At 43.3% G+C, this 15,980-nt stretch overlaps 1 protein-coding gene across 5 annotated transcripts in view; it reads right to left on the bottom strand.

The window, feature by feature from the left end:
- Positions 1-15,980, bottom strand: part of LOC131883118 (synaptogenesis protein syg-2-like) — a 44,140-nt gene that overhangs the window by 3,347 nt on the left and 24,813 nt on the right. For all 5 annotated transcript variants that reach the window (XM_059230480.1, XM_059230478.1, XM_059230477.1 and 2 more), the window contains 10 exons: positions 6,698-6,814; positions 6,505-6,619; positions 6,266-6,354; positions 4,219-4,370; positions 3,996-4,146; positions 3,172-3,302; positions 1,987-2,146; positions 384-582; positions 218-315; positions 26-150 (listed from right to left, as the gene is read on the bottom strand). In XM_059230480.1, the coding sequence (XP_059086463.1) occupies positions 26-150; positions 218-315; positions 384-582; positions 1,987-2,146; positions 3,172-3,302; positions 3,996-4,146; positions 4,219-4,370; positions 6,266-6,354; positions 6,505-6,619; positions 6,698-6,814 (1,337 nt within the window). The remainder of the gene's footprint in view (positions 1-25; positions 151-217; positions 316-383; positions 583-1,986; positions 2,147-3,171; positions 3,303-3,995; positions 4,147-4,218; positions 4,371-6,265; positions 6,355-6,504; positions 6,620-6,697; positions 6,815-15,980) is intronic.

Here is a 15,980-nt window from a genome sequence, read left to right as displayed (position 1 = left end):
CTATCACTCAACCTCAAGAACTGACCTCCAATACAAAACTAGTATCCAAGCCTCCATCGTAAGGTGGATCGCATTTGAGTTCAAGAATTTGATGACCACCACCGTTGGTGGAATTGTGAACATTGCAATTCTCGGGCCTCCGAGGCTTGGCTGCAACAAGAATCAAGTTTCCGTTTAGTTATTGAAAATAGTTCAAATGAAATCTTCTGGCACTTACTGGCAGCCGTGATAATGAAGGTACATGGATGATTTTGTCTCCCAATGGTATTTGTGGCCATGCAACTTACGGACCCGTAGTCCAGTTCACTCTCTGGCCTGAAATATACATGGGCTTACTTCCCAACTGGGCTCAGTTGAGTCATGTCTGAAATTGGACCACTCACGAATAGACAATCGAGCTTGAGCTCTCCAGGGAGCGTATGTCCTCCGGTCGGACCTCGATGGCTTTACCGTCTTTATTCACCCACCAACGAAATTGATGAACAGGCGGATTGGCCAAAACGTCACATTGAAGGGTCACGTTTCCGCCTTGAACAACGCCAAATTGTGGCGATTCGCCACCGTGTTGACAGACTGGTCGATCTATGTTTTCAAGGGATAGGGTATTATTCTACGGTAAATACACCATGCAACTTTGAGATTTTCAGGAATATTGACGCGTTGTTCTCAACTGCCGAATGCAATTGTAAGTTTGAGTTCTCAGTTCAGTTTGAAGTCAAATGGTGGGCCTAACATTAAGTTCTATAAGTTGTTTCTGTCCGAGCTTTATCAAATATAATGCTGACGGGTTTGTTAAAATAGGAAATAAGTTTTGTGAAAATAGAGCTTAGATGGTTGTTAGATTGTAAGGGAGATGGTTGTAGCGCAATTGATTAACGCGCGACCGAGCTATGCTCGGGTTCATAGGTTCGATCCTAGGTCTCCCCTCCCCCCTGCAGTGGATCATCGCCTCGAATGGCGGACCCTGAACCCTAAATAGGACAGTATATATGTAAAATTGAACAGATTGTAAAAACTATTGTGATCCAATGAGAAAAATAATCTCGCAATAAAGACTTACATATTAATAATCCTTATAAAGTCACTTTACTTAAAAACATGGTTGTCTTTTCTTCAACATTTTATGTGCATTATAAAGTATTTTCTCAATAGAAAGGTTGGAGAATTCCCATATAGAAATAGAGGTGAAGTTGATTAGCCAGATCTTATTTCACTATTCAAAATAGTTCCTTTGGCACAATGCACTTACGTTGAATGCCAAAAAGCTTCTGGACTCCAATGAAGTCCACGGCCAATTGATACCTAGCTAGTCTTACAAAGCCATTTTGAACTACTCTCATTTTATGTAGTGGCATTTTCCTGTATCTATTCATTTCTCTTTTTTCGCCATTTTCTTGCTTTCTTTTGCTGTTTACCAGCTCTTTACACATTTTGGGGTTGCTTGCCAATTCATTGGACATTTTAGCTACTTTTATTGTGAATCTAGGGAATTTGGGCCCTAGTCACGTTACTGTTTCTTAAAAGAAAGTTTGCTATTTACATTGTCGAACCAATAATATCAATTTATAAGCAAAATAAACTGAAATGTTTGATTGCGCCACGTAAATCGGATTTGAACAATTAGAAAGGTCACACAATCCCTGACAAATTGAGTGCAAAGTCATGGTTGTGTCTTTTTATTTAAATAAATCAGGCATTTGCTTTGAGAGTGTAAATATTGACATATCAAGTTTTCGATAAATCGGTTCTGGTTAAAAGTGCGTGGTTGAAACGATTTTTGTTCGTTTCTTGATCATCCGGCTGTTGGAAGACTGAAAGATATTGAGCTACCGTGATATTTTATGTACAGCCAATGAATTGGACGTCTTTGAAAATGAATATCTTGTGTGTCATCTTTGAATAAGATCATAAACCCCCATTCATTAAGGCTTAAAGTCTACTGGAAACTAGCTCATGGTCCTAGAGTTCATCATAGTGAGCACTCACATTTGATGCCGAGAAGAACTGGGTTGCTTTTTCCTGCTCCATGAGCATTTTCGGCCTTGCAAACATATTCTCCCGCGTCATCTCGAGATATCCTTTGGATGACTAAACTCTGATTGCTGAGAATTACGCCACGCGCCACATTGTGCTCCAAAGTTTTGCCCTGAAACATCAATTGAAACAGAACGGTCAGAAAGGTTAGAGGGGATCATAGTTCAAGCGTTTTTAAAAAGTACGATGACGTTTCGATGACATAGGAAATCATTAGTGTAAACGCTGATGAATATTGCTTCGAATAATCGTTAAGGCTCTTAAGTTCTATCAAAGCCCACCCCTGCTCTTGCCGACCGTTTCTCGGCATTTCAACCATGCAAATTGAAATTACTGTATTGGCAGGAATTGCCACTCTCTCCGATTCGCTTCTGGTCGTAAACAGGCCGTAAATAGCCGCTCCCAAGGTGCTAATCGAACATGGAAGTGAGCTATTGACAGAGTTATGCGTTTTCAGATAAACACATCACGTCTCCACATCAACTCACATTAGACTTCAGTGCTCACTTGGATGGAGGAGAGACTGAGATAGTGAGTCAAAAAGAAATACCACGAGAGACTTGAGCGGAAGAGAGGAATGAGATTATCAACCACACAAAAAGCGATGCCGTTTGCCGAGTTGAATGGCATCTTAATTTCGTTCCGGAGAGAAATTATTCTTATGGGCTTTCGTCATGCTCGGGTGCATTCCACGTCAAGAAATCCAGGACACAAAACAACTACATACAGGCAGGACTCCGTTTACTACTTCTACTACTAGTATAACGAACAACAACAACAACAGCAACAACTATTCTACTAGTTCCTGCTTTCTGCACTGGCCCAATGAGGACGAAGAGGCTTAAAGCAAATCTCTTGAAAATGATATTTACGAGCTGGCCTGATTTTGTGTGACATTGGCTATGAATATGGAATTCCAATACGAGATGGGTAACGTGCCCCGTGTATATACCTACACTACATAATGTGACGCCAACCAAGACGACGAGGAATAATAAATGATAAAATGGGATGTTTTCCCAACAGATAACAAATATCTTTATGAGCCTAAAGGAGGAGACGAAGAGACTAAGGCTATGGTGGGATTTGAATCACTCCACAGTGGACCACGGGGAATTCATAGAACAAAGGACTTACGTTATGTTGCCATTCGATGCCTTGAATTGGAGGGTTGGCTTTGACATCGCATTCGAAATAGACGTCATCACGCTCCTTGATATCATCGGGTTGGATTGATCGGCCCAAGCCTAATTGAACGATAGGTGGATCTGAAATTGAAGCAAGAGCAACAACGATATTCAAGCACCACAAACTGTTTCAATTCACTTCCTACGAAAGAAGACCATTACGCTCTTGACTTTGCAACTTGAAACGGCTTTCCCAGTTCCTACAGTCCTAGATGAGATGGAACTTGGGTGTCCTTTGACGGTGTTCGAAGAATTGCGCGCTGCTCGAACGTATCGAGTGAATCATGAGATTTCAGAGATGAATTAGCAATGTATATGGCAGTCGGTGTAGAAGTGGGCATACTGATATAGACATGTCGTAATGTATAGAACAGTTGCCGAGCTTACAAGGCCATTTCATCCATGAACTCCTCGGAGAGTTTCAAAAGAAAGAAGGGGGAAGGAGAGAGGGAGGGAGCCCCACTGAAAACGGCTTCTTGATCTCGAGATAAGAGTTTTGCATAAACAATATCTGCTTATTCAAAACGAGATTTGGCCTGCTACCATCCATTGGATCTGCTGAATGTCCCCGAGGGCATTCGCCAGGCACTCTGAACTTTTTGATTCGCCTTCATCGAACCGTATAAACCCACACATATACACACTTTCAAATGCAATGCGGTTGAACTGCAAATTGCGCGGGGGTTCCTACGTTATCAACTGAAAATGCTACGATTCAGCTCAGAGCAACAATACTAGGTAGTGGGTTAAAAAACGAGTACGTAAGAAACTCACACATGACGGCCAGTACAAGCGAGTCCTCAATGGCCGACAAGGGCATGGCGGGGTTTTGAGCTCGACAAGTGATTCGCTTTCCATTGTCAGCTCGACGCGGTCGATATTTGAGTAAGCTATTCGTCACCTCGGGATTCTCTTGGTAATGAGACTATAAGACAGAAGGGATTGGCCGTCAAAGAACAATTCTTCATTTGAAATGTACTGCTCTGTGACTTCTTACGGTGACACGCTCGTCGTGGACCACTTCACGACCTTTGTACCAGGTGATGATGGCTTCGGGTTTGGAACCAAAGGCCTGACAAACCAATTCATACTCTTGTCCCACTCGCACGTATTCCGGCTTCTGTATGATGGACACGGAGACTGGTCTCACTGAAAGCAATGATATGAATTATTGGAAAGAGCGTAATTATAATAGCATATTCAAAGAAGATCCTCAAAGTCCGTGAGGAACTAATATTAGGTCATTTCTCCCTCTCTCTCTCTCTCTCTCTCTCTTTGTCTGTGTGAGAGGCAGTGGGAAATTAAGCACTTCTGAATGGGGTGCATCCCCACCATGATGGCCTTTGATAGCGGGGGAAAAGGAGAGAAGGAAGAGGAGAAGAAAGATGGAAAGAGAGCGGGAATGAGGAGAGTTTGGAGGCCAGGAAGAAGGAAGAAGGAAGAAGAAGGCGTGAAAGCGGAAAATTTGTGGCTTTTTCATCAGGCGCATCCGGGCTATTCCTTGAATTTTCAATTGCTCCCTTGGCTCCTTTCTTTCAAAGTCGACGTGTAAATTCAATTTTTGGCCTTTAAACCCTGTCCAAAGTGCTCCTCTCAAGTCGAAAATGCTCCACTGTGGCGATGATAATCTATAAGCCTCGTTCGCAATGATGGAGCATTAAATGCGAATCGCCGGTAGGCTTTCAAAGTACCTGAGGTCCTTAAACAACATCGTTTACAGCGGGACACGTGCAACAGAATGAGCATCCTTCACTATCTTTTATTCATCTCGACATTTTTACGGCCTTGTTTAGAAAACTCATCGTTCTCGCACCAGACATGGCAAGTCATATCCAAAAATGAGAATCCGAATGGAACGTGTTTCTATTCATTTCTCGCAGCGTTCAGGAAACCAATTATATTTTGTCCACAGAGAGTCCTGTCTGTTTGTCCCGTTCCACGTTTGGAACGCAGACTCTCTCTCCAATAACGAACGAACGAATGAACAAACGAAAGAAAGAAAGGAAGGAAGGGGTGGAGAAGAAAATACCAAAGTGCAATAATATCGTCATCATCGTCATCCGAGTGGCTTTTCTTGCCCTGTCCCTATCTCTCTTAATAGTCCACTTGGTTTCGTTGTTCCCTTGAACCCTTGGCACGAGTTTTCCCGACTCTCTGTCTCGAGGAAAAAAAGGTAGCTTCCGCAGCCTTCGACCCTCTTGAATTCCCGGCAAAGACTTTGCAGAATAGGGAACAGAACGGGACGAGGAATGCATAGAAGAAAATTGCCATTTTTAGAGAACGAAATGACAAATGAATCGGCCCCATCCGCAGTTGAGATAACCTTTTCCATCGGAAATGACTTCCATTCAAAGTGGTACGGATATTGAAAGGATGCTATTGCCCCTAATTAGTGGAGCAATGCAGGGAGGAGCCATGAGTCAGGGAATACGGTATTAAGATAGGCCCAATTTTCTTGCGGGGTGGGTATGTTTATGCATATTTCTTGATTTATACCTCGAGCAGCTGGGAAGATAATCACTTTGAACAGGCCAGAAAAGGCCGGCTGTGTGTAACATTCAAAGTGTTTTCAGAGGGTTAGGGTAGCAAAGTAATGGCAAGTTCAAATTCGCTATTGGCCCACACCCGAGCACACTCCTTCAAAATGACAAATAGCGGATAAGCCAACACCATCACCATCGCCAACCTTGGGGATCAAGACAAATGGGTCAATAGTTGACATGGGGCTTGCAAAAATACGGCTCAAATGAGCTCCGAGGCTAGTTTTTACTTGAACTGACACTTCGGAGAGTACGAAGAGTAGTCAGTTACTCCGTCCGTCCGTCAGTGATTCTCTCCCATTCATGGGAGGGTACTACTGAGATTCGGCACAAGACCTCATTGTTGATCCCACATTGCTTCTGGGACGTCATGGACCCCTTAGTCATGGACATGAACCCTGCTCCTCGCTCAATTCAAATGACACGATGCACTCGGTCCATTGTCGCGAAGTTCCCCGGGGATCGAACCCAAAGAGTGCGACGTTTCGCGGTGTAAGTACTTACGGTTGATTTTTATCTCAAGTATGCGTGACTGGGGCTGGCTGACATTGTTGTTTGAAGCACGGCACTCGATTTGAGCTCCATCCAGATGTCTGCGAAAATAAGTAACGAGGACACATCAAAAACACACGCATTGTTGACACGCTCGGGCTTGGAAAAATCCAACTGAATCAACACCAATGAGCAATCACATGGACCTTGCCCCATTGGCCCAGATGAGTCACATGAGGATGCCAACCCACCTTTCGGCCTTCATTTCTTGCAACCGATTGACCACGGTGTCCGTGCCTTCATTGAAGTGGGTATCGTCGATCAGATTCCCGTTGATCCACCAAGTCACCGAGGGCAAAGGTCGACCTATGTTGGATCCCGGGGGATGGATATTGATTAAGTTACGAAATGGTTGTGATCGGCACATCTCGCATTCATTTTTACCTCCCACCACATCGCATTTTAATCGCATGACATCATCTTCCTGATAGACGCCGGCAATCGCTTTGGAAGTGTCGATTCGGCGATCCTCGCTAATAATCCTCGGTGAATTCGGAGGCACTAAAAACAGAAAAGAGAAACCAAATCATCCTCATCCTCATCATGCATCCTTGACAGATTGGACACAAGGCATGCAGGATGAGTCATCAGACCCATGGCTGATAGTAGCAGGAGCACCAAGAGCAGCAGCAAAGACCTCCTAAATTGTTATCATAATCTCTGCCTCAAAAGGCATCTCACTCCATAACGGACAACCAAGAGTGAATGAGTGAATGAGCGAACGAACCAACCAACCAACCAAGAGAAAAGTTTGTCCCGCTCAAAGGGTTGAACATTCTTGTACCGTAAAGTACGTACTGTACAAAACGGATGTACACGCGGGTCAGGATTAGAACGTGCCTTGGCCAGTCTTTGAAATTTATTTTTAGAAGTAAACACGTCAACTAACCACCCGTCCCGGGTTTCCATACTTAATTGAGATGCAAAAGACCCACTCGTATTTGATAATGTAGAGAAACAATGGTCGAGAATCTGAACTCGTTTCAGTCAACCAACCCACTTCCCACTTTCCTCCTCCTTGCCTGTCCTTCCTCTTTCCCTTCATCTCGAGATCCCTTTTCCGACTCATGCCCAATATAACTTTATGGCTTTTGTATTTATCTCTTATCCCTTCGGGCAATGCAGCTCAAAAGAATGAAAAAAAATCCCCTACCTTCATTCGTTCGGCGGGACACGGTCAACCGAGTATAGACACAAAGTCTTAGTGTGCCACACGGAAGGAGTCCTAAAAAAGGCCCTTGTTGTCCAGAGGAAATGTCAGCCAATAAGTGATTCCATCAAAAATGTACCTTTTGAAAGAGTTGCGAGAAATCTTTACACAAGTAAAGAGAGAGACTGAGAGAGTCGGAAAGTTCATGGACTTTGAATTTGAAAACCGTTTAAACTCAGAGAAAACTTGGCTTGGGTCGGAGGAGTATGATAAAAGTTTGCTGGCACTTTTCGATTATCCTTTGACATTATCGCATTTGGCTATGTATGAGCTAAAACACGATACCGAGACTCAATTGGATTGTGCCCTTACATCTACCAAGATTCTTTTTTGCCGCTTCTTCCAAATTATGTTGGGCAGCAATTCTCCCAACTCTCTTGGATGCTTTATGACAACTCTTCCAAGCAAACAATCCCATTCATTATGGAGAGAGCAGCCACAGAAACGTCTAGTACGGTCAGGAGTTTATACATCTCATTATGACCGGTTTCAGGATTTGAAAACAAATGGCTAAAATTCATTTCTAAGCTTTGAGGCAAAAGAGAGATTTGGAATTACCTTAAATCAAAAGAAAGAATAACATTCCATTCTAGTCATCTCTTTGACTCGAAGAGCGGTGAAGAATATCGTTGGATGAAGCCGGTTTGCACATAAGGACATGAAGGGAGAAGCAAGAGCGAGAGAGTATTTCTCCGAAAAATGTGACAAAGATGTCAATCTTTGTTTGAAGCTGGAGAAAAACACTCGGACATATTTGGTTCTCCGTAAATTAGAGGATGTGCAGGCGGACTTTCATGACTTTTTCAGAGCAAAATCAAACGACACTTGACACGACAAAGCTAGAGGGACTTCATAACTCGGAGTGACGGACGGGCTTTAGAGAAACATTCCTTGTTCTCTTGATAGACGCCATATGAACGGAGACAAGAAGTCAATGTGGAATTATGAAAGCTCTTTATTATATGGCCAGCAAATCCCAATTGCAATTTGCATGTCATTGTTCATTGGCAGTGGGAGGTAGGAGGTGGGTGCACTTGTCCAATTGACATTGGCACAATCCAACATATGTATATACGGATGTATGGAAGTCAGTGTGTGTGTATGTGTATACATAAGCTCAACTCAGAATTAATAAGAAGACAATGGAGTCTTAATCAGCAGTGACATTCAACCTGCCTCCCATGTACGTACACACCCTGTCTTGAGCACTGGGTATGAATGCAGTGTAAGAAGCTTTGTGTCGAGTCGAGCTTAGTAATATGCAAACAGTTGGACACACGAGAGTCTCCATAGAAATCTCATTATCCCAAGTCATATTTGGTATGCACTGATATTGGGACTAATTATTGGTGAGCCCGTGGGCTACTCTAGGGAGGAAACTCCAGAGTGCAATTGTACCAAGCTAATTGTTCCATGTGGCCCTAATCCATTAATCCTGAGCCAATGAAAGAGAGAGCTGCATAATGAATTCGAGCTAGCTACGTATTGGCATAACCGACCACACCCAGAATCAGGATGCCGAATCCATCACTCGAAAGGGAATCTGAGGATGAAGAAATGGCCAATTGTTTGTCCAAGTAATTTAACCTTGTGTCAAAAATGATTTCCTCCTCGCAATTCCCTCGGGCTAGGTCTTCTGGGTTTCCCCTGGGGGATAACCTGGCGAATCCACTTTGAGCCATCCTCATGATCAAACAGACTTAGAGCCAACTCGCTTTTCGAGCGGACTTCTTAAGCAGCCTTGGATGTCGTTTTCATTTTGTAACATATTACATAAAAACATTCAACCACAATGAGCAATTGAACTACAACTGATAAACTTGTTTCAGATGTCTACAAAGATATATTTGAACCTTTTTATAGTTGAAAAGAAGTTCATTTTGAGGTAGTTGTGGAGGCTCGCGATAGACAAAGGCCATCGACTTGAGTAAATTTGGTCTCACAAAAGAGCCCCTTTGGAGTACTGGATGGTTGGATGGATGGAGAGGAGTCATCGAAGTCAAGAGGCGATGTCGCTACTCGTCGGTAGGATGCTTCAGTTTAGACCACCGAAAACGTCGAAAGAACTGGAACACTTTGAGTTGTGTGTGTGTTTTTTTGTGTTTCACGGCCTCCACTCGGTCGAATTAGAGAGTTTGTCTTCGGGGTGATCATCCATAAGTCTCGCTCCAAATTAAGTCCATTCTTCGGGACAACGACCCAATAGCCTTATATAGGCATTCCCAGCTGGATTTTTTTCCACCTTACCTAGATTCATTTTAAGCGCTTTCTTTGTATGAGAGGAAAATTATTACATCACCTCCACGTCAAGATAAGTTTCGAGTCTGCCAAGCAGCACGTGGGCAACAAAAAAGTTAACCCACCTTTATTACCAGAACTCAATACAATCCTGACATCGTTCTCTTCGTATAAATGTTTGGACAAATGACCGTCTTCCCTCTGTTGAGACCCTGATTGTGGCCTATTCACTTGAGCCAATGCCATTTAAATCTTGTACTTCAGGTCATTATCATTCATTAGAAGCCCTTAGTGTCCATTATGTATACATTGGTGCGAGGGCCCGGAGAAATATCTTGATTGTCACTTAGGGCCAACATGTCCTGTATCAACACTTGACTTCATTTCTCGAGTGCCTGAAGTCCAAATATTGAAAGTCCCAAGGAGTGTATTAGTATTAGTGCATTAGTACTGTCCACTCGAGTGGCCACCCAGGCGAGTCCTCTTTTCATACGATTTGACCAAGTGAAAGAGAGATCTTTCGTGTCCATAACTTGTTTATCAATTATTGCTCATCTCATTTGAATGGGAGAGATAATCTCAGGGCCAGCCCTGACCCAGCTGGCTCACCAAACCGTTCATGTTCGTAGTACTCGTTATGGAGTCCATTAAATGTGCGTGGACCTGTCCATTCAAATTTTCAAATTGAGTTCAGATTCCTCTCCCAAAATGGTCAGCCAGAATTAACTAACTCACCCTTCTGAGGAGCACGTTTTGAACTAGATTTCTCTTTCACCCCTCTGCTCCTCATTGATCCAACATCATTCAACGACTATAACGTAGTCCATACTTACTACTTATCACTTACCACCGGGTCTTTACTGGATCACCAATGGGTTAAAAGTGAGGGTCGCTTGATTACTTATCAATACAGTCGCTAACAAGAACCTCCTTATAGGGTCACCCTAACTGGTGGACATCCCGTGAAGTCTTTTCAACATTAGAACAATGAAGAACCCATCCATCCAAGGACAATTAAAGCCGCCGCTCGTTCTAAGCGGAGCGGAGGAAAACGCAAATCCAAAGAAGGGTCCCCTTCCTATTCGAAATTGAAGTGGAGTGAACTTTTTGGAAAACGATTGCACCCTCGGCCCTCTTCATGGTTAAGTGTGTGGTGGGTGGGGAAATGGACGATCAGATACGAGAAAAAAAAAGAAGACGATAGATTGTCGGGTGTCTTAACGACACGTAAACAAATTTTGCAGATTAAATCTGGAGCTCCCAATCGGCACAACCCTTACGCAGAGTGCAACCCCCTGGGAGCGGACATGACTTCAATAATAGACGCTCATTTCGTTGAATTTGCTCTAAGCAGAACCCCAAGGAGCGTTCGAGTAGTTTGATGAGTGTACGTATGTGTGTCTCGCAGTTTCTCCATTCATGCCAAGACCCCATGAATCAGTCCTGCAAAAACTCAGAAGAGCTCCTTTTTTTCTCTCTCACTCACTCTTTTTTCCTCGTCTTCCAGAAGTGTTTGGGTTGAGATTGAGTCTGAACCAAAAGGAGAATCATTGCCACCATATTTCAAATTCCACCCCTTGAGGTATGGGTGAAGGAGCGAGATTTGGTGGGTGCGTGAATGTAAGTGTCCCTTCTGTGTAGTACGGTGTACATATTGTGTATTGTACAGGACTTGATGGGGTTTCTTGCAAATCAGCAGACGAAACGACGAGCGAGGGTCGATTCGGGGTCTTGGAGCTTCATTGAAGAGTCACAGAGGGTTGCTCTCTTGATTGTAGTGTTGACCATCTTTGGCATCAAGTCTCGTGAAAGGGGGTCGAGTTGATGTTGATGATGATGATACACCTCAAACAGGCGACCAAACAGGTACGAGTAATGAAACGCACGAGATGTGTACCTAGGCCTCAAGGGGGTCAATAATATTACCCTTGTTCTATTAAGCATATTTGGACATGAACCGCCATGTCACAAAGCTCATATGTTTGCGAGAGTTCATGTGAAAGAGATTCAGACTTTCTCACTCGTCAATTAGCTCTTGGAAAGGCCAGATGATCGGTGGGATAACATTCCTTAGCTTCCGGAACTTTAGATACCAATCCAACGGAAACGCCGCAATTTCTCATGGGCAAAAAATATTCCGCAGCTTCTACGACCTATGTCATATCTCACGCCGGTTAAATTGAAATGAGCATAAAACCATATCAAAACAGGTTTGGATTTCATCGCTTAAATGATCTGGCATCTTCGTGCCAAGTGGTCACAACTTTCAGAGGCTTTGTCAAGAGTTAAGTCAAGACTTGCGATCAGAGAGTGGAAGGGCAAATGGGTGAAACTTGATCGAATACAACTTGGACTCCAACAGTGCCTAATTCAAGTATTTTGTCACCCTAAAGAGAAGCGACTATCATTCTGGAAGACTTCATAAAGGTGTCCTAAATTGGTGTTCGACCAATTGGACGTGGGTAATTGAGAGTACAGAGGACGTGCTGCCCACCACACATGGTGATAACGACATTGCTTGGAGGGGCTCTCAACAATTGGTTTAGTACCTTCATGAGAATGGAGGACAAGCCCAATCCAAACAAATCCTTTCCAGGGTTACTATTCCACATTCAGAGAGGAGGACACTCAAAGAGAAGGGAACGGGATGGGGAAGATTGTAGATGGGTTTGAGGCCATTTTTTTGGTAAGGTAGGGAGGAAGAAGGAAGTCGGATTTCCCAAAAAGGATTGCACGAGTGATTTCCTACGCCCACTACTCTCTTTCCCACTGACAATCTCAAACATATTCACTATTGATATGAATGAAATCGAGGCCGTGGAAAATTATGCCCAGACCTTGAAGGGATCTCAAGCAAGATGAGGGGCTTTTTCTACGTAGCACCAAAAGGTAAGGTGATGATCTATTTTTGGCCAGGCACTGGTAAATTATCATCGGATATTCCGTAAAAGGACACAAATCTCGAGGGTGAGTTTTTGGCAGTGGGCGAAGCGTAAACGATGCTAGATCGGCGAGACTATTCTAATTCAGATTGATGCTAATCCATTGCAAATTCACAATAGAAGCCTTTGGCCATGTGGAAAATCAACGAACTTGTGCAGGTAGTGGTCAATCAATGTCCTTTTAAGTTAGTGTTAAATGCATCTGGATTTCCAACAGTCTAGTCGCAGGGGAAAAGTAACCTGAATGACTTGCCAGATCTAAAGTCGAAAATTGATGAGCTTTGAAATCAAAAACTATGTCCCCGACAATGCCAGCCAATGGCACTGGTAACAAGATATGCATGTCCAAATTTGATTTTTCTTGAGATTCTCGTAACATATTACAATCGTAACAAATGAAAAAGGGAGAGGGGAATAGATCATTACCTTGAGGGACGCCCCTGATCTAAGCAAAGGTAAAGAACTTTGTGGTCTCAATGAGGTACCCACAAGTCATCAGAAATGATTTCAAATTAAAAGAAAACGTATTTAATCGCCATTATGAATTACCAACCAAATGCTGGAAGTAGGCTCGAAAATATGAAACCTGGCCAAAATCAAAGTGTGAATTAGATTTTCATTGAAAGAGCTTGTTGCAATAAAAAATGAGTGACAGATCGATCGAAAGGGAATCGATAACTTACAACCAGGGAATGGCAGCTCCAGTTTTGCCTGTTGCCAACAAAGGATGCTATCATCAAGTAACGCCCACCACAACAAGCTCAGACAAATCATAATGCCCGTGAGATTAGAGGGCGAACATAAATTTCTGCCACTCGTATACGCGTACATACACGCTCGTACTGTACACTCGCACAGAGGCGTGCATTCATTGTCTTCCTCCCTGACTCGTTCACTTTCACCAGAGGATCAGTTCCTACCAATTACAATCAATTCAAATCAAAATCAGTAGGGTGTCTTTCCGATTGCTAACCATGATCCATTCCATCCATGCCTCAAGCATGGGATACCGAGCATCCAACCATTATTCTAGTGGTGATGATATTTCCACCAATGTACTCTTCTATCTTCTCAGTCATGTTTTTTGCGTCTCCGTCTGTCGAACACCTTTTAAGCAATAAGTCAGTGCTAAAGAGTGTGCTGAAGATAAGCAACATTTGGTCAAACGACGAACAGATGAGGCACAAAATGACATCATTGGGACTGGTCATGCTCAAGTTTAGCTTATCTCGTGGAGGTTCCAAAAAGAGTTTGGACAGCTTGCACTCATTAAATACATTAAATACCAATGTTGCGAAATGGCTGGACATGGCTCGTTTGGAATTTTGATCCCAAAGCATTTCCCCGACGTTCAAGGCGTTAACACCAATGGAATCCGCCCTTAGCCGGGAGCGGATTCAAATTTCAAATCTCCAACAAATTGATGATCTGAGAGGAAAGATTCTGGCATTTTACTGTTTTCTGTCTCAATCTTAGAGATCTCGTAAGAGGGAACTTAGTGTACCTACGCCAAAGTGTTTCGGAATCATTCCTTGGACCAAGGTTCAGGTAAATTATAAGCTTATGTTAAGATGTACAACGACCGAACTCTCTCTCTAATGTTCTATACCCTTTTAAGAAGTTGGTTTCAATAGAGTGGGATGATTTTTATTCGTCTCTTTTTCAATCTGACCGTTCGCTCTCATGTTTCCCATTGGTGACTCGAAATGGTGACACGAGACACTCTCGGGTCCAAGTCCACTGGCTTCTCTGTCGTATTAAGTGTGAGAGCAAAAGCCAAGACGGCATCCAGTCATCCCAAATATGGTCGGGATTAAGTCAGATGGACGCCTCACAACGCTTTGTCAGGCTTGTTTGGACTAAGTCATTCAAGAAACTCGATGCCACTTTCTTCGTGTGACACGACAATACCTTCAACACACTCCGTATGTACCGTGCAGTTCAATACATGAGAGCGATAGCTCTCGAGCCAAGTCTGAAAGGGGTCTCTAATTGTAGGCCAATGCTAAATAATTCACCTAGCCTTATTCAAAAGTTGGAGGCTCGGAGCAAAAAGCAGCCAACGTATTTGCACAAAATTTTGGACTCCAGCATCTTGAGATCTTGCTTAAGTCTTGTGAACAAGGGTTCTTCCATCAAGTACGGTACGTACGTACGTCCATCACTGAACATGTACCTACAGTACGTTTCGGGTCAAATGCAGAGCAAAAACAGCTCGGTTCCAGTACTCACAAATAAGGCTTGTTTGAACATGGGCAGGAATTAACAAGCTATTCCTCATCCAGACTAATCGTTTGACTGAGCTAGCTCGTGCGATCCTCCTACATCATAAATCCATTCTTGGACCCTCTCAAACCCTTTCCAACTCGGATCGGGGAGAGGGGTCGAGTCATCGTTCTGCCTTCGCTCGCTGATGAGGGTGCCATATTCTTATTAGGACACATTTGCGTGGTCGAGGATTACTGTCCAAGACGATGAGGCTGGAACTGAACGTGGCGACTGGGGGTAAGAAAGTCTCGAGAAAATATGGCCAAACAATCTTTATCTCGCGCTCATTAAGGAAAGTCCAAAAATGGCAACTTATCTCCGAATGAAGTGTTCTTCATTAATAGACCGGCTCAGCTCGGATAGAGCCTGGGTAGTAAAACTAATGTGGCTTACGGGCGGACACACCTGCTCGGTTTCGTTTGATTTGGTGATTCAAGCCTAAAAAAAAAAGTTAGCAAATCTGGGACAAAGGAAATTTGAGCCCCATATTTAGCCATGACCTCAAGCCCGATGGCAATCAATTTCATCCTTCGCCAATGAATTCATTCCCCAGATACTCTTCTGGCGGAAAAAGATTAACACCATGAGATGATGATGAGCTCATCGCGAGTATAATGGAAATGTGGAGAGCTTCATGGCATTTCCAGATGGGGAGGAAAATTTCCAACTCGCCATTTCACATAGCACAAGGTCACCATGATGCTTCCCATACCAGTTATTTCTCGTGATTTTGCAATTGTTCAGGATGAGTGGTGAGTCAACTGATTCTCTGATTCTCTCCCACCCTCGTGGACATCTTGAGTTAGATGAACTGTGATGGTTGAGAGTATTTCAGAAACGTTTTACCATAAATACTAGCTCATTAAGATATTCTGTCAATGAGGGGATGCTGTTAAATAAAATGATTAGCCGTAAATCCAAAACCAGTGGGCAATTGGTTTGTGAAAAATGTTTCCAGATTAGAGGGTGGATTTGAAAGATATTGCCGCTTAGATTATCCATCATTCGT

This window comes from Tigriopus californicus, chromosome 7 (assembly GCF_007210705.1).
Source record: "Tigriopus californicus strain San Diego chromosome 7, Tcal_SD_v2.1, whole genome shotgun sequence".
Lineage (NCBI taxonomy): Eukaryota > Metazoa > Arthropoda > Copepoda > Harpacticoida > Harpacticidae > Tigriopus > Tigriopus californicus.
The sequence above is the reverse complement of the archived record's forward strand: the minus strand, read 5'-3'. Positions and strand labels throughout refer to the sequence as shown.